Source organism: Lates calcarifer, linkage group LG1 (assembly GCF_001640805.2).
Source record: "Lates calcarifer isolate ASB-BC8 linkage group LG1, TLL_Latcal_v3, whole genome shotgun sequence".
Classification (NCBI taxonomy): Eukaryota; Metazoa; Chordata; class Actinopteri; family Centropomidae; genus Lates; species Lates calcarifer.
The window spans coordinates 20,662,073-20,689,985 of NC_066833.1; the positions used below are offsets into that span (position 1 = coordinate 20,662,073).

The 27,913-nt window shown below is 39.5% G+C and overlaps 2 protein-coding genes across 2 annotated transcripts in view; both read right to left on the reverse strand.

Annotated features, from left to right (window-relative positions):
* The window catches only part of mgat4a (alpha-1,3-mannosyl-glycoprotein 4-beta-N-acetylglucosaminyltransferase A), a 28,989-nt gene extending 7,294 nt beyond the window's left edge, over positions 1-21,695 (reverse strand). Inside the window, exons 1-7 of the mRNA XM_018702288.2 lie at positions 20,702-21,695; positions 8,882-9,049; positions 7,743-7,883; positions 2,057-2,190; positions 1,894-1,940; positions 1,653-1,766; positions 187-262 (exon numbers count right to left, since the gene is read on the reverse strand). Of these exons, the coding sequence (XP_018557804.1) occupies positions 187-262; positions 1,653-1,766; positions 1,894-1,940; positions 2,057-2,190; positions 7,743-7,883; positions 8,882-9,049; positions 20,702-20,795 (774 nt within the window). The 5' untranslated portion in view covers positions 20,796-21,695. The remainder of the gene's footprint in view (positions 1-186; positions 263-1,652; positions 1,767-1,893; positions 1,941-2,056; positions 2,191-7,742; positions 7,884-8,881; positions 9,050-20,701) is intronic.
* Positions 21,696-23,403: 1,708 nt separating this feature from the next.
* On the reverse strand, positions 23,404-26,658 carry creg2 (cellular repressor of E1A-stimulated genes 2). The gene is given in 5 exon segments (XM_018702285.2): positions 23,404-23,935; positions 24,012-24,125; positions 24,639-24,706; positions 24,708-24,809; positions 26,162-26,658. Coding segments are annotated over 5 exon segments (843 nt in total). The 5' UTR covers positions 26,579-26,658; the 3' UTR covers positions 23,404-23,793.
* Between the last annotated feature and the right edge of the window lie 1,255 nt (positions 26,659-27,913).

The window sequence follows — 27,913 nt, forward strand, 5'->3', positions numbered from 1 at the left end:
GGCTCTGATGAGTAAGTGCAATGACACACATTTGTTTCAAGTACTTGCCATGTTTTCATTTGGTATGACATGCTCCAAACTAAAAGCAAACTAGTGTTTGCCTTTAAAAGGTTTTCACTTGTGAGTAAATGTCCTTTCACACACTCCAACAAAAGTTTATTTATTTATTTATTTTTAATGACATACCTGGACATAATAAACCCCTTTGCTCACAGCGTACATCATGAGGAAGGAATAGTCCAGATTCTGCTTGGTCCGCCATCTAAACAAAGAGGAAATCATCAACACACAATAAAATTATACACACATGAAAGCTGAACTATTGTAGGCTATCCTCTGAAACATTATACCATTGGAAAGGATGTCAAACTCACTGCTTCACATCCAAAAAGCAAAACTGTACAAATCAAGTACTCCCAGGTACACTGAATGTTACAACAGCAGATCTCTATTTGAATAATTTATAAACCAATGGTGTCACAGTTTCTGTTTGATCTGCCCTTGTTGCAGTCTGACTCATAGCTGCTTACTGAGGGCTGCAGGTGCTCATGATGCCCAAAGATGGCAGGTGTGGGAGGTAGTGCACAGACTGTCCTGAGTGTACATGCTCCAACATTGAACACTTTGAACACTCCAATCAGGTGAACACACACCACTAATACAAGGGCATGGATGTGCATGCAAGTGTGCTCCTCAGTCAGGTCATTTGTCATTTTCTAGTTTTCCAGTGTGCACCTTATATTTTAGACTACACCTAACCTCTAGCAAACCAACTACCATCAATATCTCTTTTGCTTTTTCTTAATCCTCCTTATTATCTTCACTTGCATAGTCATCTCTTCACTCCTCATGTTGACAGACAACTCCACCTCAACCTAAATGGCAACTCTCAATCAACTCTGAGCCACCTGTGGATGAACGACACACATTTAGTAGCTAAGTGTCCAATTACTTTTGAATCCTTGAAATTTGGGCACATTGTGTGAAAGGGCTGTATCTCCCACACAATTCTGTCTATATTGATGTAAATTTACTAAAGCTGAGACTTGGCACTTAAGCGTAGTATCCATTATTTTAGTTCAGACTGAATGTACTGAAGCACCGAGCTTATAACTGTCTAAATACTTATAACCTGGACAGTATACCACGAGCCCATGTTGAACAAGATTTCTAACTGAACAGATGATCATTTGAAGTATCTGTGTTCACAAACACCCACATACAAACATAGCACACAGTCCCTTGGGCCTAAAGGCAATTACCCAAGTACATACTGTAAGTACTAAGCACAAACTGCACCATAAACAGATTTCTAATGAAACCAGTTGTTAGCTGACTATAAAGCGAAGATAAGAACAGAAGATAAGAGTGAACACTACAGAGAGTAAGAGATAGAGGGTGGTGCTGCTGATGACCTTGATCTGACTTTGAGAAATGCCTGTGGAATACTAAGTACCTAGGCAGCTTCCCCAACAGCTCTCACTTGCTTGTTCCCTCCCACTTTCCCCCTGACTCATCCTTCTACTTTTTCTGCAATCCTCATCACAGCTCTCCTGCATTTTATTTTTCCCAAGGCTGGTTTGTCTAGATTTCCATAATGATTTCTATCGCATTTTGCCTAATTAAATGTCATGCCTAAGGGAACTGCTTACCTGACTCTCTCTTTGGAATCTCCAAAAGTCTCTTTGAGGTTGGTGAGGTCAGGGTAATAGGTGGCTGGTGGGGAGATGACCTCCAACAGGCCTGAACTCAGCTCTGTAGAAAACCTGTAGAAAGAGGGTCACTGGTAATGTCAACAATGTGGCAGACTCACACACTTTTTTCACACTGTCTTCTCACTCTTCACAGTATTTCACTCTTTTTGAGCACCTGTCAGAAGAGAAGTGTACTCACTCTTTCTCCAGGCCAGCAACTACGCTGTGAACATAGTCCAGGTCAGTCTGCAGAGATTGAACCAGGAGGACACAGACTTTAGACACACAGACTTTTTAATCATCATTTTTGAATTCAGAAGCATCATTCTATGACTCATACTGTATGAATTATGAGATCTCACCTCCCCAACAAAGACAATAATAACACAGTCAAGTTTCTCCTCTGGTGACAGCTTGTCTATTAGTGAGCGCAGCGTTTCTGACAGATAAGACTTCACCTTCCGCCTCACTGTGGGAATCCCCATCACCATGGTAACTGTGAAGAAGAGAGAATGTGAGTGTAGAACAGGAAAGGGTGGCTGTTCAATCAGGTGGATCCAAAACCAAATCATCTTTGCTGTAAGACACCAACAGATTACACTGGCTAAAATCCACAAGAACAGAAATTCATGCCCAGACTGACAGATGGCAGTGGGTGGGATGACTGATAAAGGTAGTTTGTAATGTATCTGCACTGCTATGCTGCATGTTGTTAAAGAAAAATGCTTTTAGACAGCAACCTTACAGCATCTGATTATTGTAATTTATCATAAAATATAAAACATTTTAATTTACAACTGCAGGCAACATAGAGGCAACAACTGTTGGACTTGGAGTTTACATTCACTGAACATCGTTCTTTACTCTGAGATCAGCAACATGCTGCTAAATTAATTTATGAGCTTCCCTCGCCAGCTAAGTTAAGTGTGACTGACCAAAGCCAACAGCAGAGAGCAAGGATCAAAGAGGATCTGGCCCCTTTAATTTAATAACAATACAATATACCTTACTTATGTCTGTCATTTTTCAATTAATTGATTAATCATGAATCTATAAAATGTTAAAGTTTGCAGACCCCACAACTCAAAGTCTTCAAACTGCTTATTTTGTCTGATCAAATCCCAAGGCTATGTACAACAAAATACTGGATAGGATTACTACATTATCTAAACTGTCTTCAGTTGCTTTTCTGTTGAAAAACTAAGCAACAAATTGTGTCAGAACAATCCACTGATTGCAAAACGTACGGTAATCATCATCTCTTAGAGAAGACATTAAGAGCAGGCATAACATTCAGCTGAGGCTGGACAAGAGAAAAAACAGTAAGACACGGGAAGAAGAAAAGAGAGTCTATTGTCATCTCCTTATTGCTTCTATTGTATGAGGCTTGGAGCAGCTAGAAACAGACAGCCTCTTCTTCAATTACCGACTGTTACAGACATCAAACCAGTTCATTTTACTTCGCAGAATACAAGGATCACTTTCACAAAGGGAAATGAGAGTGAGAGAATGAGAAAGAAGAGAGTGTACAGCAAGCCCACACTGGTGTGTAAAGCAAACACGAGGATGAACAAGTTATCAAGCTGGTTATCTGACAATGAATCAGTGTTTTCCTCTTGCTGTGGAGAATAAGTTTGGGCAGGTGCATAAAATGCCTTTTAAACCATACAGTCTCGTCTTTCATGTTCAGCTTTCTCTTCTTCTTCTTTAAATCCTTGGGTCACAATCTATAGCAGGCAGTTTTGAATAATGCTTTTCATAAAATGCACCATGCTTTCCCGGAGAAAGGTTTGTCCTAATGGAAGTTAAAAACTACTTGCCCTATAGGGATAGGGATATGATTGTGAAATACATGGAGTGGGACTAGTGCTCCACTGTGCATGTGTGTATGTTTAAGAGGGAAAACATGCTGACTGAGGTGTTGTCGGGGGCACGAGGGGCCTCAAAAAAGGCACAAAACAAACTTGAGGTGCAGAATGAGTGAGCAGCACAGTGGACCTGAGAGAGAATACAATCCTCCAGAGTGATCTGTGCAGCGTGGAGAATCTGTCCCAGTTTTGCTTTGTGTTTCTCACACTGAGCTCCGTGTCGTATAGCGACACCCACCACCACCAAGAAAGTAGGTCGAGGATGAAAGGAGAATGTGGGAGGAAGGAAAAGAGACAGAGAGTGACAGAATAAGGGAGGGTGGCAGACAGTGAATGAGTGATAATGCATGCAAGTGCAGCTTGAGCAGGACCGACTCCAGGACTGTCCCTCCCCCTTGTCCCTTGATCAGTCTGCCCGATTCACTCCTGTCATCCTTTCATCTCCTTCAGGAAGAAGAAAAAGCAAAAAGATCTACACTTCTGTCCTCTTCTCTGTCACATCAGTGAAAAGAATTGATTTGGCATGCCATACACATAAAAGAAGCAAGTGTAGCAAGCAGCTGTGTCTGAATGAGTTCAGTGTCCAGCATAATATGTCTAGCTTATTTGTTTAGCATGTAAATATGTTAATTTTCCTAACTAGAGACCACGGACACACATTATCTAGGGTTAAGATGTGTGTCAAGGAAAGGACTGACATCATTAGATTATTGCTTATAGTGGGAATAATCATTCAAACAAGTGTGTCTGTGCATATAACCCTCACTTTGACATGATGAATCATCAGTTTTATTTTTAAGTTTATAAGTTAATTATTAAAAATTCATGTTTAGCTCTCAATGCCAATACAACTCAAAACAAAAAGAGGGATATTATTATTATGAGAGTGTCATCTGTCTATTAACAACAGAGTGGAGTATGACTGTCTGAAGTCCCTCTTTGTATTTATAGCTAACATATGTTTGTATTTGATATTGCATTCCCTAATCAAAAAAGACAACTTTTTAAATGATTATCTCAATCTTTCTTGGAGAAATTTAAGAAAATCACAACCAACATATCTTGGGGTAATTTAGGTATTAATGGGTCTCATGTTAGAATCATTGATTTTTACAACTTCTTCTGTATCAAAGTAAATACCATCAACATTTTCTAATGCAAAGAGGCATCCAGAATAATGTTGTTGCTATATTCTAATGACAAATGCAGATGCTTCTTAAAGCAATCAAACTTTTAAGGTCTCACAAAGCCCGAGGGACACTGTGTCTTGTATGCATGTGTCTCAACTCTAAATTCATAGTATCTTGTTACTTAAGTGGTTTGTTCAATAAACACCCACTTCTTCTGCATAGGTAAACAACATTATATTCCAGTGTCAACAATGTGTGGGCACATTCAATCAGGTCTGATCATTACCCTACATGCAGACACTTGCAGCTGAAATTCACCATGAGCCTGCGCAGTTCTGCCGCTCTGACATGCATTACTGCTCACAGCTGGAAAATTGAATCATGTCCTATTTTTTCTTTTCTTCAGTGTTGTACTGCAGCAATGCAGCTAGCCAATCAGGGCCCGCACTGTAACAAAACAGTATGCTGTTTTTGAAATTGAAGAGAAAGCAGTGATGGCTGGGAGCTCTCACTTGTGTTTAGTGATGCATTTCAGCTAAAAATGTGTGCAGCAGGGTGAGTTTTGATATACAATCTTCTAACACAGGCCAGCTCTGTGTTAGGAAATTTAGTTAGAACAGTGTGTGTTAATGTGTTAAAAACCTACAAAATTGCCAATGAAAGTAATTAGTTTCAGATTAGATCTTGTTGATTAGATTGGGTTGATTAATTAACTGAGATCACAACTTCTGCCATTTAAACTAACTGAGTAATCAGCAGAATCAAAGGACAGACTCTCTGCTCAAAATGCACAAGCAATGATATCAGAGGCAAATAATGGATTAATACAGGTTAACCAGAAGAGAAAAAAAGCAACAAATTATGCAAATAGATGTATAATAAAATGTAAAAATTTATGGTACTGTCATATGGTAATTTATTTGTCCAAACTTCTCTCGCAGAGAAGCAAAAACCACTGTTACTTGATAAGGAATACAACTGGCAGCATGACAAGCAATGAATGGGAAGCCACCATGGGATCACATTTTTGTCCCTGCACAGGCACTTTCTATCAGGGAGCAGAGAAACCTGGGGGGATTTCATGAACCGTCACATGTTAGGCTCCCTTAGTGAGGTTCTGAGAAGAAAAGAAGCAGCTTGCACCACGTGTATATCTGCGCAGACACATGACTGTTCACACTCTGCTGCTCAGGACAACAGAATAGTGAGCAGCAACAAAGACAGCAATTAAAGGAATTCCAAATTAGGGAGAAAAGGGGGTGAAAAGAGAATCCTCTATTATAGTGTGTGGCTTGTTTAATTGCAGCTCAGAGTGAACAAATCCTAGTGTATAATGATGCTGCTCAGCAAAAAACAAAGTAGTGACTGTGTAAAAGGGCACAAGTCAGTAGGTGGATGACTTGCTAAAGGCCATATACTGTTTGTGTTTGGAACTAGCAAGGCTTCCTTTACAATAATACTCTTGTTGACTTCTGTATGAAAGGGGATTTAGTCAGGCCCCACTCCAACCACTTTAGTCTCAGAGATTCTCCAGGCTGTTTTTTCCCATAATTCTTGTTCAATTTAAAGTGGGATGATGTCCTAATTTCCACAGCTATAAATATAACAATGTCAGATATGCTTAGACCAGCAGAGAAACAAGAGGGAAAGTAAAAAATGAAAGACACAGAGGTAGACCAAGAAAAAAAAAAAAAACACTAGCAGCAGAAAAAAAGCAACATTAAAGTAACTGCTGGACCCTGAGATAAAAGTTGCCAGTGGCCAATCAAGTATGTCATGTGGCATGCATGGGTGGTGGGTAAGCAAAGAGCCTCAACAGCAGTTGTGTTACCACTTCCTGATAGCCGACCTCCAGCTTTGTTGTGCATTCAGTGAACACAGTTGATGGTGCTTAAGGGTGGGAAGCTTTTGAGTAGAAGGCAATAGACAGCATCAAACTGTACATTATCGGTGGCTAGGCTTTTTCTCTAAGATTTCCGAAAGAAACCCAAAAAGAGTCCTAAAAGCTTGACCAGTAATGACTAGGAAGGCTGGCAGCAACAGGCCTTGCATTTCTTGTTTCCTGTGGGAATACCATGCGCTCATTGATCAAACAGGCCCAAGGCCTGGTAAAAGAAACTCCTACTTGTTTCCAGCTTGTCCCTCTCCTTTTCCTCTAATTTGTCAAGGGCCTCTGTTCCTCCCCTCAGTCACTGTCATTAGGAATGTGGAAGGACCATTTGAGCTGTTCAGCCCGTTAACTCACCTCCCTGGTGCCCCAAATTCACTCCTCCTATCATACTCAGAATACCAGGTAAGTAATCCTCTTAAAGTGAACTTGATATAGCAGAGGTGCTGCTGCTTGAGGAGTGAAAGAAAGAGCAATGTAAAAAATAAAAACGGGGTTGTAGAAAATACAGATGATTAGGAAAGAGCAACAAAATCATCCTGAAAGTGAAGGCTAATGACAGACAACAACAACACTGCACAGCAAAAAATGTGGTTGTTGTTGTTGTTGTGACATCAACTTAAACATCACAGGAAATCACGTTGTTCACTGTGGTGTCTCCCTCAAGGTTTTGTAATCTTATGCTCAGTTTATAATCAGTTTCTAATGTAAACTTTCAGTGTGTCTCACAGATTTATTAAAAGAGAGAAGAAAAGAAACAAGAAAACCTCCTGAACACACCAAATGCAAGAACATATCAGAAAAACATATTAGGATAGAGAAAGTAAAACAAGATTAAATTTTTGTTCAATCAAACAAAGAGGCAGGATACACAACTTGCAAATGAAATAGGGAATTGTACTGTACATTCACTATAATTATTTTTTTTAAATGTTCCTCAGAAGATATTACTGTAGACCTCAGTCCAGAGAGAATACTTGTTGTGAACTTGTCAACAACAGAAAACTTGTTGAGACTTGACTCTGTCCCTGTTGTAATGAGAATCTCAGGAGGTTTTACTGTATTTGTGCAGGATGAGCATGCATATTCTGGAGAAAAAAGCCTCATAAATCAAGGGTGTTACCATTGTACTATATTTGCACTGTGTGTATAAGCTTCTCACCTCCTGTGCGTCCAAGTCCAACCTGCACAGCAGGGTGCAGGCTGCCCTCATTGTTGAGGAGGTGAGGCAGGTGATGGTAGATATTTGGCACCTGGAGCTGTTTCCTATTTGCAAGCTCCTTCAGTAGTTTCTGTGTCTCATCTGAAAGCACAGAGAAACAAGTTAAAGAGTCCTCTTCTTAAGTTTCCTCAAATCATGAAATGAAATTATGTGGATCTTAACACTAAGTAACACTATGTAACCTGATATAACAGTGATGTGTAAACTACAGAATTATTGAATTAAATATTTAACTACGCACTGACTCACAGTAGAGAAGTAGAAGTGAGTTCTTTTTGAGTGTATGAATACTCACTTGCTGCAGGGCCCTGACTATGCTTGTAATTTATACCATACTGCATAGTGTACCACATAAAACTGTATTTCCTTTGTGCAGGGCTCCTAATGGTTTCTGGTATGGCAGTCCAATAACTAGACAAAATCATTTCATCAAATTGAGTTATCAACTTCTATTTGAGTGTGCATGATTCATGACAAAACTCTAATCAAAAGTTCAAACAATCTGAAAATGTATAATAACTGCCATTGTGAAAATTAAAGTTAAGTTGTGCTGACAGATAATTTTCAGTGTAGACAAAAGACTTATATTATGATAATAGAACTAAATATGAAAAGGACCTTTCATTTAATTGTCTGACATTTTATTGATAAAATTATTAAATCGACTGATTAAAAAAATGATCAGCAGATTAACTGATAATGATTAATTGAAAAATTTCAGCCTACTGGATTTAATAACCTACCCAGAGGTGTGAGGGCTGACTAAGACATAATTTACCCTGGGAAAATGGAAATGATCATTGAAAAAGTCTGTTTCATTTCATTTTCTTTAGAAACAAGCTAGCTCTTAGAGTGGTACTTTCTCTGAGCATTTCCAATAAAGTCTAATCATCTTTATAACATTGTGTTACAGTGTATAGAATTTTGGGGGATTTTACAACAAGTGATACAGAGACTAAGAACGAGGGCTTGCTCAAACAGATGAAAACTAGAACACTCTAAATTCAACAGACAACACCACAAGATATTTTGACAGCGTTCAGTTATAGTCTGCACATGTGTTTGTACATATCAGTTACCTGAGAAGTTTGTGAGAGCATCTTTGCTGCTGTTAGTCTCGGCAATGGCGCGTCTGAACTGCTCGAGAATGTTGTTGAGCTCAGACGAGCGCTGCAGCGTCCTGTGCTCTGCCACACGGAGGCGCTCTTTCAAGGCATGGAATTCCCGCTGGTATGCTATCAGCTTCTCTGAAAGAAAAATTAAAGCAGAGTTTATTAGAAGGTGAATCCTATACATTTGCAGTCATAAAAAACTAAATAAATAAAAATCTAATACTTGAAAGAGTCCAAAGTAGAAAATCCATTACTGAAAATCTGGCTGTAACAAAATGTATCTGATAGTATCTATAATTCACTGCCTCATTTAAGCAATACGTTGCAGCTTATAATTCACTATAGAGCAATTTTCATAGGCTACACCAGGCTACCCTCTCCAGTTATATTTTTCAAGGGTGGAAAACACTTTCAATTACATGAAAGAAAATGCAGATGTAACATCAACACCTTGACTAGAAATCACTCACAGAGTGCTCATTTCTACATTTCATCACATCAGAACATGCAATGTGTTATGTAAGAGGCAATGTAAGCAAAGTTTTTATCTGCATCCGGATTTGTATCTGCATCAAAACACTGGTAACAAACCGATTCATGCATCATGTGATTGTTTTCAGTCAAGTAAGCACAGTATTTTATAAGGAGGGGATCTGTTACTTGAGAGGATATGTTTCAATATGCCTAATTTCATAAGTGTGAATAACCTCTGCTGGTTAAAACATGTCTGCACCTTAGGAAAATAGCAGGTCTGAGATCAGTCTTCTTCACCCACACTGTGCATACAGTGACGTTCAACCTGACAACTTTTCTGGTAGAAATCCTGTAATCACTTTATGCCTTGACTGTGGCCTAAATATCACTAATAAGAGATGAAATTTGCTTTACTCTGCACCTAAACTGAGAACACCTGAGGATACTTTTTTATTATTATTAATGACTTAAACTTTTGTAGGTCAGTGGTAATAAGTAATCTAGTAATGTTGACTAAGCAATGAGTGCTCAATTTCAGCTCTCCCATTGGTTACAAACATTCACAACTGGGGGCTGCCCAGTGAAGACAGTCCTAATCTGATGGTTTTAGGTTTACTGGAGCAGTTTGGAATGAAGTACACTGGATCTGTAGAGCACTTCAACAACAGTTTAAAGCACTCTAAACTACAGCAGTACCATATGATGATAATGTTGACAATGATACAGCATTCAGGCACAAGACCATTTATTGGCAATACCAACTTCTTGTTTTTACTGATGTTTCAAAGCAGTTTACTGCAAAGACCTGAGAAAACCCCATCTTTGGTGAGCTCTTATCAGGAGGCAGAAGTTGAGTGGTTAGGGGAGGAGTTTTGAAAGTAAAAGGGTGTGAAATTCAGTGAAAAAGGGAGCAGCTGTGGTCTACTGCTGACATCATTACCTAAGTCATAAACGACAGTGAGTCACTCTTACTCGATGACGTTTTTCTGTTGAATGCTCTGTCAGGTTACTTTCAGTTGAAGTATTTTAGCTATTCTTCTGCCTCTTTGATTGCTTCGAGTTTTGTGACATTTTTTTGTAAAAGTGGCTTATAAATACATTTTATTAAAATTATTTGGAGATTATTAGAAATGGAGATGAGAGTGAATTAAAGGCAAGAAAACATGTGGCATTGATAGACTTGCCTAAAAAGTTAGCATCAGTGCCAGTATTAGCAGTACAGACGTATATACGTGTGTGTGTGTGTGTGTGTGTGTGAGTGAGAGAGAAAGAGAGAGAGAGAGAGAATCAGGCGTGGTTGTAGGTTTGATCTTCCTCTGCTGGTAGATTTTTTTTGTGCCCTTTCAGACAACCCTTAACTACAACAATACCCAGACTCCCTTTATCTTCCCCTCTCCATCAGTCTCTCTGACTGGGCTATTGTCCATCTACTCTGCCCCGGCTCCTCTTTTCCACAGAACCGTGTTGTTCTTCATGAATGGTGATCTCTAAGACACACAGACAGATGCTGTCATTTGGCCCAGACCTCAAGAAGAGGGCAGCTTCAACCTAAAACAAGACTTTCATCTTCACATCAGTCCTTTGATTGTTGGACTCCAACCTGTTGAGATGAAACCACGCCTGTAATCCTACTGTGCAAAGAAACAAGAGACACAGAGCGCCACAGAACAGAAACAGGAAGTCCACTAGGTTTCTAGTTGGCAATATGTTTCCCACGCTCATATATACATTAGGTGGCGACACTGCAGGAGTTCTGCATGTGTTATGTAATATCATGAGTTTTGAGGATGTGCCACTCCTACCTGAATAATGTGTCAGTGCTCAAGCATGTTGAGCAGTGTTTGCACAAGTTCAGGAAAACGTAACTTTTGATATATTTTCATTATTATTCATCACATTTTGACCTTAACTACACATAAAAAGCTGTAGAACTGTAGAAAAACACAAAATATATTTTTTAAACAAATCAAGTGGTATCACTATGAAAGTCAAATAAACAGGTTGAATGATGCACTTATTCTGCTGATATGTAACCACTGAAGGACTGCATGGGTACACAAATGCATTAAACAATTAGACCTACCTGAGGCCTGGAGTACATCTATTCAATCTCATTATTCTCTCATCTCTAGAACCATGAGTAGTAGGGGGAAGGGCTAAGTGCCTATGCTCTGCCTCTAAGCCTGACAACCTCTTCTCCCCTTCCCTCTGTTTGCATCCAGCCTCTTTTCTTGACATCGTCTCACTCTTTCCTCTTCATTTAATGATTTATTTGATTAAACTGATAGACTTGATTAAAGAAAACCAAATGCTATAAAATGAAGGAGGTGAATATCATGAATGAACATCACTTGTGTACACAGCAGCCATGTAATGACAGTTTATCACTTCAGTATATGAAGCATTTATCAAAGTTCTGCTAAAAAAAATGGACAAGTCAGATTAAAAACTATGCAGCTATATCCACTATTGCATAAACTAGGACATTACAAGAAGCTTGCATTTCTTGCTTGCATGTCTTTTTCCCATGAAAGGTGTTAGAAATGCAAACTGTGTGAATGTGTTCATGAACTGACAATAGTTGTACCATATGTTTATGAAATCGCAAAGCAGAATAGTTACATTAAAGACATTCAAATATGAAAAGTTAAGGGTAAGTACTTAGTATACACCAACTGAAAATCTGAGCCACAACACTGAAGTAAAGATGACATCCACTGCTCAATCCATTATGGTAATCCATCACTGTGGATGATTGAAAACAGGACAACTGGACTCACAAAAATGTTTAGTAATACCATAGTATAATGATAGTGCACATCATAGACATATTAGTGAGATAAATGTATGATCAAGTATTTCTTTAAGCAGCAACAAAAGAACATTAACATGTATCTCATCCTATCTCTTGTTTGAAAACTCTCTGTATACAGTGTTTAAATGACACAGTGATTCATGGGTATTATGAGATTGTTGTTATACTTGTTATATCAATGCACTTTCTTATTTGGACCTCACGCACACCATTTAAGTATCTGAAGAGTAGATGTCAGAGAGAGAGCTGACAGACCCAGTAACTTGACTCATAACAATCCTCTTAATTTCACAATTTAAGAGAGAACAAAGATGATCTTAGCACTGAAAAATACTTGAGAAATCCAGCCCTGAACCCACCAGAGTGTAAAGAGTTTTATCAGTGAATCCATCAGCTCACAGTCATCTCGTCCTTGACCTCACTCTCCCCTGCTGATGCATGCTGCTGACTGTGGGTTCATGAGTGCTGATGAGGGATTTGTGCAGTTTATGTCTGCATGAGTGAGAGACTTGTACTACATAATATGTAGATGTCCTTTTTGAAGCAAAGTTTCACTTTCCCAGCACATTTTCAGTCACTGGCCCCTGGTCTACAGCATTTCAAAATATTTAGTTTCTAGGTGGAGGGAGAAATCAAACCTCAATTGTCCTCAGTAACTATAAAATACTGTAGATAGCAGAGGTACCATTTGTCATTCCAGTGTTACAAAAACAGGAAAATCACTCTGTGAAATATCTATTTTGAGAAAAACAAGCTCAGCTAAATATTACTAGAACAAAAACTGATTTAACACCAGCTGTTTAGAGCAAATTGTGGTTGACATGGCTGTCTCTCACAGTGACATTGAAACTACTCTATACTGAGGCAATACTCCACTTGAAAATGGTCTCATTGTGTTTATTATAAACTGATCTGAGTTCAGTTTTTCCAAATCACATTTTTGGAGAACAAACAAAATCCTGTTCATCCTGGAGTCTCAGCTTGTTGCTGGGGTAACTGGTCTAGACCAAGAAATAGTCTGGCACATAACTAGACAAGAATGTCAGTTTGTCTGTTTGCCCCCACTTCCACTCTGAGTTAACCAACTGTTCGCATTAGCTTCTTAGTTATCGTTCAGACATGAGAATGATATCAGTCTTCTCATCTAACTCTCAGCAAGAAAGCAAATAAGCATATTTCCCAAAATACTGAACTTTTCCTTTAAATTATGGATTCTGCTCGCCAAGGCACAAAACCTGGCATGAAATGGATAAAAGAGTCAAAGTAAAGCCAAGACTTGCAGAAGAGATACTTAGGCGGGTAATGTGACCTTCCAGTCTAAAAACTGTTAACCACTGGCCTTGTATTTGTAAGGCTGGTAAAAGAGACATCTAACGCAGAGAATTCAGCTTTCTTAAAAATTTTGATGTTGAAATTTTCTTTGTATATATACTTTCATTTTTTGTCCATACAAAAGCAGCTGTGAGTCCACATTACCTCTGTGTTTAGGCTCCTTTTAATGCACTCTATTTAAAGTGGGACTCAGGTGCTTTGCCAGGAGTCCAATTGATCAAAATATTTTTTTCTTAATTTCGATCCCACCAGACTGTCTCCAGGTACTGACAGAAAGCCAATTGATCTCAAAGACACTCCAGCTATTATTCACATTATACTGTAATGTCAGCAACCTTAACCAATTTAATAGTCCTTAAACTTTGAGTTGCTGAAAAGTTGCCACATCAATGAGCCTTTTCTTATACACTTGTGGCTACAGATTCCACTTGTCAGACATAGGAATAAGATGTACATGCATGCAAAACATGTCCATATGCATTATGCATGTATAAAACTCACGCAGTGGTGCACCTGCTAACCATGTGGTTCAATACTGCAGCTGCTGCATGCAACACAAAACATTTAACCAGATTATTATCTCTTACGCAGGGCAGGTGGTTCAAAACAAGAAGTTAAGATTAATAGGATAAAAACGGTAATAGTTACAGTATGTTAGTGTTTTAGGGGCCAGATGCAAAAGTTCACAAATGCTCCAACATTAGGTCCATAAGTCATGTTAGGTTAATCACACTTAAGTAGAATTCAGAAGTTACAGAAGTCAAATAGTCATATGAAGAATCATACTGTCCTGTGACACTCCTATCCACTGGACAGAAAACAATAATCAAGTTAATGGAAGTTAAACTTTTTTGGTTTAACAGTCTCAGTAGGTGTAAATCATGGAGCACTTATCTTAACACAGAAAAAACTAGCACACCAACACACATAAATAAAATCACACACAAGCACACACACACACAGACACAGAGTAGTAGTATTGATTTTTGATGGTATTTCCCTGAAGAGAAGTGCAAGTCGATCCATGAGTAGGCTAGTGATACTCCCTGAACGGTTTTATGTAGTTTGCAGAATGAGAAAATGCTCACTTTTATCCCATTCTGTCTTTTTTTCTTTGCAGTACACCACAACCCATTCACCTCACCTTTTCAAGTGCAGTGAAAAAGTTCCAGGATTAAAAAGTAAAGTACTATCAACAAAACCCAGACTAATATTTGCCCCCTTGGTAACTTTCCAACCCAGATTCTTAATTTTGCTTTATCACCATTGGCTCATTGTTTCTCCTGCCTTCCACCCACTCCTCTTTCTCTACTGTGCTGTAAGTCATGATAAGCTCCTGCAGCCCGCTGTCTCCCTTTGTGGCAGAGCACACTGTCTGACAGCAATGAGCTGAAAGCATGCCCCACTCTGCTTACTTCCACTCCTCTGGCTTCACTTGGCTCCTGAAAGGCTGTGATCAGCCAGAGCTATCAGTCTTTTTTTGGAAACTCCACTTTCACCAATCAGTTGTTTCATGATATCCAGTGGGATCCAGTCCATTACAAAGACTATTTTTAGAGTTGAAAGGATTAGTTGATGTACCAATTACTTAAGTGACAGAAAATAATCTGAAATCATTATGATAACTATCTAATATATTCAGTCATTTTTTATTTTATTTTACAGCTTAAATGTGAAGATTTGATGCAGTTTCTCAGTTTCTTGTCTACATTATAGTCAGCTGAATATCTTTGAGCATTGCACTGTGATGAGCATTCTGAAAACATTGCATCAGGACCTGGGAAATGATACTGGGCATTTACACTCATTCTGACGTTTTGCAAGCAAAAATATTATACATACAGTAAATCAAGAAAATAGTCCACATGTAAAAAAGAAAAAAATGAAGATAATTAGTATTTGGAGCCCTTACTATTTTCTGACACAATTTTTTTAAATTCTCAAACAAATATGTCTAGTACAACCAGGTGACAGTGAATTACACTGAGGTACTGTATATCTAGAAGAGATCATCACCTCAGCTGTCAAGACACTTGTAGGTATGTACAATCTTATCCACACAAACAAACAGGTGTGTACAGACATGTCCCAGTCTATTCAGCAAGCCTGTGCCACTGATTAATAAACAGGGAACAGTTAGAGCCCAACAATCACCATCTTTCCATCCCGACAGTGAGGAGAGCCTGTGAGCTGTCTGGGAATTCTGTCCAGAGGTAGAGAGGAAGCGTCATGTATAAATGAATGAATGAATGAATAGCAGCGTGGGATTAAGGAAGTGAGCAGAAGCATGAGGAGGGAAACAACGCTAATTGTTGACTTACTAACAGCTGAAGACGCCCGTTCCTGTTTAGACAGAGTAAGGCTTGTCTGGGATAAAGGAGGGTGGATGTAAGCGTGTGACTAAGCACAGCACATAACAGAAAAAAGAACTTATCCCACTGTCTCACTGCCTTGTCAGCACTGTGGCCCTTTCTCTCCATCATACAGCCTACCTCAGGCTCTTCTCATCTCCGTCTTTTAAGATTTGGCCTTTTCTACTCACTTCTTCCTTCCAGGCCACTTAGGATTTGTCTGGCAGACTGCCCTTCCTCACAGTGCACACAAACTAAATGTATACATACACACAGAGAGACAAACACTACAAATGAGAAAACACAATATGCCAGCCTTATACTTTCACATTCTACCTAATAAACCATGTATCTGGCCTACCCCCCTCCCTTATCTGCCTGCTCATTTACCCTCTTCACTGCAATCACTTCTGCTATTTTTGGCCCATTGTGTTTGGGATGATGTGATGATGGAAGAAAACCATGCCTTTTAACACAGAGGAAGAGGAACACAGTGGTTCAAGGAAGGCAAGGAGGAAGCCAGATTTACAAAACGGGAAGATGGGAAAATTACGTTGCAGCCATTAGCACCTTAGAGCTGTCTCTGTTTGTCAACAAGTGTGTCACAGGTCCAACTGAAGCACATTGTTTATATTACTGGACTGAAACTAAAAATTCTAATTATATTTCTACACAGGATCAGAGCTTGTTTCTCCATTGATGACGGAAAAATACTCAATCGACTTTTCTCTTTACACAAGATTATGGATACTTCCTGTACATTCTTTCCATCTATCACAAATGCGTTTTGATTCATTACCCAAGACATCTGTCCAACTAACCATAGTGAGTTATGTGAAAAGGTCAGATGGTCATCACTTCTGGGAGGTGTCACCATATCTGTGTTTTCATAAAAATTGCCATAACATTAAACATAGTTTGTCAAGTTCAAATTCAACAACCATGACAACAAATTACTGTTAAACATTCCCAGAAGTAAGGTGTCTCCCTTATACCAACCTGATGCCTTACTGCTGGAATGCACTGCAAAACAAACTATGACCTGTGGGACTTTAAAGTTCTACTTCCTGATATTTTAATAATATTTGTGACTGTTTTAATTAGTGTCTATTTGTCTAATAACTGCTTTGTGTTAATGGCTCATTTTGTTGTGATTTGTTCTCAAGTCTCTCTTGTAAAAGAGATCTGATCTCAGTGAGATTTCCTGAATGAAAAAAAAAAACAGCAATTAACTAACTGTGCCTGGAGAAGACAGACACGAGCATTACACATGGAAATTTACGTTTTGAAAGCACCTTGTGGTGGCATAATATGGTCATGGTGATATAGTGCCATTTTCCTCACATTCCATTGACAACAAACAAGGTGGCTAACGCATGTTTACTGTATCACCAGTGGACTTTCTCATCAGAGGGGGTATTCTTGTAGATTTTGTAGTCTTTATCAAGTTTGGTACTGAAACTATACCTCTCTAATCTGCTTTTCCTTTCTACCCACTAATCAGTTTTTATCATGCACAACGTGTGAATTCTCCTTCCTCTCTCTGCTGCCACTAATGTAATAAATGCAAACAGGAGATGTCATCAAGAGACAACGCTCTGCTAGGCCTAAATGGTAACAGTGTACTGATAACATCACCCCAAAAGGAAGCATCTCACTACGCTGCTATGTCAAATTTCTGGTCTATCCCAGTCTAAAGTCCCAACATTGTTATTCATATCTATCCTGTTAGTCGACATTGTTAAGGTCTACTTGAGACATAACCACTGAGATACCAGAGAGCAGTCTCTCGCTAGGGGATGAGGCAGACTCTGACAGAGAAGTACACACTCTGGAGAGTCATTCAACATGGAGTGTTTGGACAGCTGACTGGCACAGCTCTCATTCACAGCAGTCAAGTGACCAGGAACAAGACAGGCTGTCGGAAGCAAAGAGTCTGACAAAAAAAATTTAAAAATTTAATTTGCCCAGGATAACCTCTCTACCCTAACACCCCACCAACAGTGTCTTTAAAGGCTACAGTAACTGAATCACACAACACAGCCATAAGCCTAAACAAGTATGTTTTCTATGTACAGCTACTGGAACGAGTTTTTGAAATTTTTCCTCTCCAGAATGACTCAATGCCGGAGGCCAAGTAAACTCTAAACACCCACGCTAGGCAGCATCAAGAAGAGAGAAATGATAGGGGACATTAAAAGGGCCCACATGTTTAAGGGAAGAAAAGAGGAAGAAAACTGCATTAAAATATCTCAAATTAAGATAAGAGAAAACACAAACACAGAGAGACTGGTAGCCAGAGAGCCTGTGCAATACACGGTAAAGTACATGAATAAAGCTTGTGATGTTGTTGATGCAGGTAAAGCCCACACTTGAAGGCAATACACTGATCAGAGTTTTATGTACCTTGGGATTAATATATGGAACTAACACACTGAGGATAGAATTGATAACCTAATAAACACTCAGCTTCAGGCATCTTGGAATAACACAATAATCTGCATGTGGGTATATTGTATTTTAGTGGGACTTTTGAGATAAGTGTTTAAAGTCTACTGCAGATCTCACTGCATCTCTTTTGTTTGTCCCCCTCCCCCAGCTAGGATACTGAAGTGTTACATTTAATCGCCACTACAAAAAGAAACCAAACAGTAATGCGCATGGAGCATGAGAGCTCTTTGTGTCAGTCGCCTTCAAAAAAATTTACACTACACAAGTTTTTGGTGTAAATCAATACTTTGGTCTTCACTATGATGCCAAAAATAGCTATTTATTACTGCTCACACCGGGTTTGCCCCCAGAACATAAACATTTGTCACATTTTGTAAACCAGACTGAAATTAACCTTTGCCTGAACATATAGGCTTGATGTTTTCAATAACATGATGCTCAATGCACTGCAGCTTCAGGAAACAAAAGCAAATCGACAAAACATAAAAAAATAAAAACAGCATTTTAAACAACACAAAGGCAGTATTTAGGAAAGAAATGAAGCAAATAAGCAACAACTAAAATGTAACTAAATTTAAGATGCATATTTGTTAATTTTTCAAAACATGAGGCATGAAGAAACTTGCTGCATGTGCAGAAAATAAACAAACACGCAGAACACTGCAGGTCCAACACTAAAAACATATTGATATGGTGGCCATTGTCAGTGGTGTTCAAAAATGTTTAGTTTTAGTTTTGGAGAAACTGACAACTATTGTTACTCACAATCTTACTGTATTTTATCTTTATGCTGCACATGCGTGGTTAAATTAGAAAATCTGTTGTTTATATGACAACACACAGCATACAAACAAAGGAAGACATTTTCTCCCTTTGTTTGTGTTTTGTCTGTTTGTTTTGGCTACTTGTTTGAGTTTCCTTCAGTTGAGGATCGCTGAGCTCTCTGCTATAAGCCAGCACATTTGTTCTTAAACAGCAGCTTTAGCCATTCATAAATTTCAAAATGTCATGGCAGAAAAAACACAAGTGTAAATAATAAAATTAATGAAGGCTGAATTCCATGTTTAGTCCAGTGTCAGGGTCCTGATATTGTACATGGTGGCTCACTGTCACAATGTTATGGCTTACTGAGACTCTTCATTACAATGGAGTAATCATTAATGTTAAAAGTAACTGCTGTGTTTTTTCTGCTATGACAGGTCAAAGTGTCTGCTATAAACAGGGCCTGCTAGGTATCTTTGAATATTCAGGTTATTTTGTATTTTAGGTCAAATAGGTTTTTGTCTCACATCTGAATATGTACCTACACATTTCACCTCCTCAAAAGTTGTACATTTTACCAATATTATCAACTGTGGAGACAACTGTGAAGTGCAGATGAGAGGGAACTTGTTTCCAACTTATAGAAAACTACTAGCCAATAAAACTGAACACAAGGGTCTGCTCTCAATATTCCTGTTCTGAATACAGACCTACTGGACTATATCAACAGGTGCACCAGACAGAACAGAGGGCATTTTACTCGACCTTTGCTTATCACATACACGCACACTTTCATCAAGCCATGGACCAGCCTCTGCTTGCTCGAGTGGTGGCACTCAGTGGACTCCATTTAAAGGAAAATACTTCATGGAGCTGATAAGCTCACGACATGAAGCTTTGGCTTGGAATTTATCTAAAGGCTGCAATTATTTACACTCTGCTGATAAGAAGTCACCAAGGCCCATAACCCTCTCCACATGGACTGGGTTAAACCTGGCATGAAAGCATTCAGGCCTTGCGTACTATGGAAACACAGACACACTTGTGTAATGAGTCTGAGACCAGATGTTTGACAGGACATGTGAAAATATGGGTGATAAACTGATGAAAGACTGAGTGTTTCTGTATCCAGGGGAAATGTGATTATTGAGAAGTGCTGCAGACTGTTCTGTCTGGTGCTTTAAACTGACTGGGACATAATAAATTATCCCTAACTGATTGAGGTTGGTGAGGTGAGATGAGGACTGACTACAGATCTGCCATGCTCTCGCACATCAGTGGGAACAGTATTACAGTAAAACAATACACACAACCCCGTTTACAAAGACCAAATATTACAACAGGTATTTCTTGCATTATGTACACCAAGATTGCGTGAGAAATGGCACGTTGTCTGTAAATACCAATCTGCTGAGCAGAATCCGGGCGGGAGCGAGGTAAATGGGCAACACCTGCTCTCCTACGACATGCTGCTTGGACCCACGTCAGCTCCATGTCTACCAGTTAGTTAAACAGGCCTAAACAAATATCACTCTTTTGTAAAAACTCAAACACACGTTACATTTCTGCGGTGATCGTAATGGCAGAACATGTTCGACCTACCTTTGCCATTCTGCCACGCTGTGTACCAGGACAGGCTGAGGAAAGACGTGAAGAAAATAATCGCAGTGGCCACAGTTCCATTTCTGAGCCTCATCTCATTTCAGCGATGCCTTTCCTCGGCTGAGTGTCGGGGACCCCGGAGCTGCCGTTGCCTCCCTCCCTCCGTCTCTCTCCGCCTTCAGGATGTTGACACGGGCGTAGGCGCAGGCATATGGGGGCGTCAAATGGTAAAACAAAATAAAAAAAAACCCACTCCAGTTAACAGGACTGTGAGCACGGACCTCTGCGCTGGGAGGGGGAGGAGGGGTGCTCGGATGTACCCTCAGTGTCGGTGCGTCTGTTCTTGTCGTTGTTCGGAGGGCTGTCTCCTTCTGTACAGTCCTACAGCGATCGGTCACGAGTCAACTGCTTCTCGTGACACGTCGGCTTACATGGTCGGTTAAGATAAAAACGAGCTAGCTTCCGATATAACCCATTGTCATTTTTACGGCCAGTCGTTAGCCACAACAAGTAGAAAGCATTTCGAGCGTGTGACGGTTGATCCTCTGGGATAGGCTACTCAGTCTCTGACGGGCTCCGAAAGGCTACGCCTCAAATCACGCTGATTCCGCTTCGACTGGCAACAGATGAATAAAAAAAATTACAGCAGTGTGTTGATAACTAACCGAGCATCTTGCTACCATTTCAACGTAGTCACTAACTTTTCCCTGTCATGCTAGCCGGTCGACCTGCCGACTGCGACACAGTCTGTTTTGGCTAGTTTAGCTGCCGAGCTAACATTAAGTTGAAACTCCGCAGGTTAGCTGCGCCGGGGTCCGTCAACCTGCTTATTACCAAAACAAAAGCAGCTAGACGAGAGCAGGGACTCTTGTCGCAGTTCGTCGCAGGACAGTTTCACATTTAGAGGCCGTCCACTTTAGTTAACACACGCCCTGAAAGGAATTAATACCCACAAACTGCTTTCAGACGTCCATATAAACGCTTTTCATAAACTAACTTGCGACAGTCACTTGTAAGTATATACAAGCAGGTTTTCCGGTGATAACTTTCAAAATAAAGGAATTATAGTCTGGAGAAGCTGGACTGCCAACCAAAAACTTGGTTTACTCCTTATAATTCCTGACTACATAATTTGACTAATGAATGAATGATTAATAAGTACTTTGTATAGAATGTACACCACTAAGCTAAATTATTGTGTTTGTCTAATTACATTGAACCTATGTGTTGTAAAGTTGTGTTTTAGCAAATTGGTTTAGTTTTTCTGTCTGTCAAGTATCACAAAGAAATCCTTGGGCAAGACTTCATTATGCCATTGTAGCTGACCTGCAACCAAGAAATGCTTTAACTGTCAATAAGTCTGATAGTTACTTTCTTTAATAACTGAGTGACTGTTGTACTGTATAAATGTTAGAAAAAAGAGAAGTCATTTAACATATTCAGATTGCTTGTTTTGTCTGGGCAACATTCAAAAGTAAGATTGAAAAAACTGGGAATCTAGCAAATATTCACATCTGAGAAGCTGCAGCTGCTGAAATTTTGGCAAGTTAAAAATGACTACATTTCCATGAACAGCGGTGGTCAATAATACAACCAATAAATATTTGCTTCAGAGCCACCTATTGTTTTAATTGGCTGCGGATAGAGCAGTTCTTAATCATTTCTGTCTTGAGGAAACTGTGAGTTTTATCATCTTAAATCCATGGCGACACCACTTACTGTGCCTGAGCTAAGACTGAGATTACGCCACTATCTGTTGGTTAGTACAGGTCAAATTACCATAATGAAAAAGTTAAACTGGACATGTTGCTAAGTATATCAATCTATTTGGTCCGTTTTACCATTTGTGTTAACAGCAGGACATTAATACAACCATATCTGAAGCAATCACTGTTTATGTGTTCATGATAACCAATCATGTCTCTAAGGTCATAGTGCAACACAGATACATAAACATAAATGTCTGCATTTACAGTTTTTTTTTTTATTATTATTTTGCATAATGAGTGTTAAGCTGTCTTAATCTTCAGTTCCATCAGTTTCATTTTCAATTTAATGCTTCATATTCATATAATTGCAAGGCCGGCCATCCAGCGAGCAATGCTGAAAACAACTGGCCCGTGCTTGTTTTCTATGGTGAACTATCTGCTGACCTTCACTTCTTAGTGACCAACCTCTGTTTTCCACCAAGCTGCAGGGCCTCTTCATCTTACAAGGAGAAAACACACCATCTAGTGGTCCTGTTTCAGCTCCATTAATGTAGACGTCATCTGTATGTATGCATCATCTGTTCTATTAGGGGTGTCCATACAACAAGTACTCCCTTACAAATACAGTAATTAGATAAACCCCATAAACACCAAGAAACATCATCACGTTGGATAAGATTTCTCATGTTTAAATGTCAGTTGCAGAGGTTATTTCTGATGTGGAGAGAGGAGACTGATATGGTCTATATACATACTTTTTTATTTTACTCACACTCTATGCACCATTCATGACTGCAGAACCACTCTCTAACAATGTTGCATTTTGAAGTTACGAGTCAGACAACACTGATGCTTCATCTGAGCAGCTGCGTGCACACACTTGCACCATATATCTAACGTAGTATCAAAGTTCATTCTTTACCTTGAAGACATAATAATAATAATAATTTACAAGAATTAACTGATTAACTAACAGAACACAGTCATGGCCAATCATTTTGTGTGCTAACATTCATTTATTTTTCAAACAGCACACACAGTTTAATGCAAACCCATAAAATAGTACTCAGTGATTAAAAAGAACAAATTAATTGGCACATAATTTTCTATGCCAGCAGTGATGACTAAAAATACATTCACACGCCCAAAACAGGAAACTGATCAAGCTGAGCTGAGGAGCTAAATAGAAAAAGTAGGTGTGAAGAATATTCACTTTCACAAATTAAAATAGCAAAAGTGTTTGGGAAAAAAAAAATGTTGAAAATATTATCTGAACGTCACTGCTTTGGGAATTGTCGCCCCTTATTAGAGTGATGTGTGTAGTGTCGACAGCTGAACTGATCTATTTTAGTGGGCTGACGTGATGCAGAGGGAGGGATATTCTCAGAAGGGTGTAGCTTTGAAGTAGTCCTCCAAAGGAATGAGTGATGTGCCTCCGATCCAGTCCTGCAGCCAGACCTGGATCAACTCCAGCTTCATAAAGAACCATTTGTGTCCCACTGGCCACTTTGCCATCACAGGATGTCTACAAAAACAGTTAGTACAATGAAAAAGGGCAACATGTATTCATGTACTAATAAATCTTGCATTATCTCAGTTACCTTGAGAACATTGCCTCTTTTGCAAACGCAAGCTCCTCTGGGGCCACCTCCACCATCTTGCCTGTTAGTGTCAGTCGAGCACATCTTGGATCCTCTGGATCGTACACCATTTGCCTTGAGACATAAAAGACCATGTTACCACTGTAACTCACACCCACACACATGCAGTTTTCTCCAGCCTTTCAGAAATTCACATACATATGATTTAATCAATGGCTAGACCAAACAGGCAAAGTAGAAATCTGTCCAGGGGTCCCTCCAGACTGTGTGTCAACTGACTTTTACTAAATTATACTAGGAAAATTGTTTGAAAATGAGCATTACTAAAGCACCAGTCCAGCAGCCGGTGGTCCTGCTTCGTTACCTAACCTTGAGGCTGTGTGCTAAGACAGCCCCTGTCTTAAGCTTTGTTACATATTCCCTTTAAATAATTTGTGTATAATCAAATTACCACACAGCAAACCTTAGGTGAAGGTAGTATTTCAGCAAAGAAAGAAAAACTGTACAAACTGCCTGTAGTGTGGGAGGGACTGAGAGTTAATGCAGGCCCAGTGGTTGATTTTTGCCTTTTTTGCCCTTAGCAAACTTCACAACTTCGGTGGAGCACATTTAAAATGTGAGGCTTACCTGCAGAATTCCCCCTCTGCCTCTGAGAAGGTGAGAGAAGCATAGGGGTTACTTTTCAAGTCTGACACAGGAGTTGTCCATTGGTGTCACGTAGAAGTAGATAACTCCAGTGCTGTTGTCCAGTGGTCCATCACTGACTGAGAAAATGTTCCCAAAGGGAACACCTTTGATCTGTGTTTTAAAAAAAAAAAAAAAAGGAAAAAAGGCAGGATGTTACCAAAAATATCTTGTTACAGAGCAAACTCAGCAATGAAGTTGTAGAGATGACTCCTGTGTCTTATTTCTAACAATAAAATTAAGACATTGCAAAAGTATATTGGTGGGAGAATTGCACTAGTGGTATTTTATTATTTCAAATTAACACATTGTGAGTTTTCAGTGTCTTTAAATTGAGCAGCTTTCAACCAACAAAATGAAGAAATACAGTCTTTATTCCTGGAGGAGTAAATAACGCTCCATCAGAGTTTTTTAGGCCATGATTTGGAGGCCCTTTTTTAAGTCAATAAAAATATCACAGAAGATGTGAATAAATGAAATTAAAATTAATTAGGTGTTTTCAAAATTTTCTCAGGGTTGAGGGGCTGACTGATCTCAGTACTTGTGGAATGATTGCTACAGGTATGAGACACATTTTTCGCTCATGCAAATATCCGGTAGAGTCAGACCAGTAGTGTTCTACAGAACGTGAGAGCCAGAACCAGTTATAATGAGAAAGTAGAATCAGTATTCATTCAGTTACTCCTGTGGTTCAGTTTAATCAATATATGTAAATACTAGCAATTCCCACCCCCAGTGCCAGACCCATGAGAATAAAAACTTGTCTGTAACTGTGTTGTATTATAAAATCTATTTCTGGACTATAAAAATTCTAAATAAATAAAGGATTGAAAAGTTTGCCTCCATAATTTTATCTACCAGAGTGAATAAGACTTTGACACTGCTTTTAAACTTTGACTTTGGGGGAAAGAAAATAAAGATTCACAGCCAGTAATAAACAAACCAGGAATATTTTAGATCCATAATGGGGTGCACTCTGGGGTGACACTGGTTCATATGACCTCTGCAGCAGGAGGAGAAGTATTCAGATCCATTACTTAAGCAACAGTAGAAATACCACAATGTAAAAAACACTGCTAACTCCTACAATCCAAATTCTGCTTCAGTAAAAGTCCTGAAAGATGATTTTTTAAACATATGCACAAAATATTAGTTTGTGCACATAATTACTCACATATGACAAGATAAAATTATACATTTATTCTGGAAGACAAAATGCCCTCACATAAATCCCAGTATAGCTTTACACAACTCCAACCAGAGGTCCAGTCACATAACTGCCTGGCAGGGCCTTAATTCAACAATGCATCATTGTTTGCTGTTTGTGAGGTCCCTTGAAATGCACTGACTTGTATTCACACATGTACATGGAAGGCCAAGCCCAGAGAACACCAACATATTGGATTAGAATCAGGACCAGGAGCCCCTCCGCCCCCAAAACACCACCTCCTCTCAGTGTGTGTCACCTTGTCTTGAGTTGAAATGGTGGACAGATGTCCCCAGTCACTATAGTGTGCTATGTATCTGGCAGTCCTAGCGGTCTCCTGGTGCGGGGGAGGAGAGCTGCCGGTGGACTTCTTCACCTTCTCCAGCCGATATGAAAACAAACGAGAAGAGAGCTGCGCCACATTTTCGTCCTCGGGCTTCACCAGCTCTCCGGGGCTCTCCACGCTGTCTCCGAGGACGCTGGAGGACGGATAAGCCTGCTTCCACAGAGCCGCACCGTCCACCAGCAACGCCGGGGCTACCTCCTCCGACAGGTCCGCGTCCTCCACAACATCGTTAGAAGACACGACCCAGGACACCGAGCTCCTGAGGGTGTAGCCTTGGCACAGACACAGCACACTGGCAAATATTGCCAGGACAAAGTGACGGGCCTTCATATCATTGAGCTCGGGGAATGGCCGCCCTCCTCCACGCACCCTCTTGTTTACAAACTCACGTGTAAGTGCTTTCGTAACACGAGGAGATTTACGCAAGATAGAGCGTTGGTCTACACCGACCCCTACTGACAAACCAGAGAAATGGTCTGTAAAACACAAGAAATGACACAAGAACTGACTGATACTCACACCCAGTATAATGCAATGCAGATTTCTTGTAACACAGCAGTGTGCACTTAGCCTGCATATTTTATACGTATACTTCACTACATTTTACAGGGAACTATTGCACTTTTACTCCTCGACATCTCACATCTACTTTACTTATAAAAAATCCTACAGGGATGTGTTTCTCTCCACAGGTGTTCGAAGTTGTTGCCTGCAGGAAATCTGTACATGTCCTACAGGAAAATTTTCTGTCCTGCAGGATTAGATTCTGTTTGATAATGGTCCTCTTCCTGGACATTTTGTCATGTCCTTCTAGGCCTACAGGCTAAACAATTCCTGAGCCGGGGATCATGCTTTACCAATTAAAGACTTTCTACTACTGAACTGTACTGAATTGTACTTGTGTGGCATTGAAAAAGGAAATTTTTCCTTGCCACAGTCACCTAGTGCTTGCTCATGGTGGGATCTGTTGGGTCTCTCTCTGTAAATTTTATAAGATAAAGAGTACGGTCTAGACCTGCTCTATATGTACAGTGCCTCAAGATAACTTCTGTCATGAATTGGGGCTATATAAATAAAATTGCATTTATAATTTGCTCTACAAGATGTATTTAAAACTAGCACTATATTCCTCAAAGGGCCTTTTAAATTAAAAAAATGGATTAATCATCTACTTTGCAGAATATAACGTGTGTGTGTGTATTTTTAAACACAATCATGTTCTTAAAAATATGACACTTTTCTATAGGCTCAATGAGTAGTTCAGGATACTGGATACTTGTACCAATTCCTTGAAAATCCTTCAAATGAAACAAACTGAAAAATCAAGCTTTTCACCCTCATGTCTCCAGAGATGGCCACAACATATCTGATCCAAATAGGTGCAGAAGGTGGTCAGGTGGCTGACTGAAACCAGCTGATAGTGACAGTAATCAAGCACACACACCATCCTGAGAGGAGGTCTAATCTGGCTAAATAAGTGGAAACACCTGTGTGGATGAGGCAGGGCTGTGTCGGGTCTTTAAATGAAGAGGAAGCACAGGTGTTACTGATGATATTAATGATGGCTCTGTTCTGTTCAGGTTTCAAAAAAGGCTGCAGTGATATTGGTTGAAATTTTAGTTTTGTTCCACATTGTTATTGCCTCAACAAGTTGTTCTAGGTAAT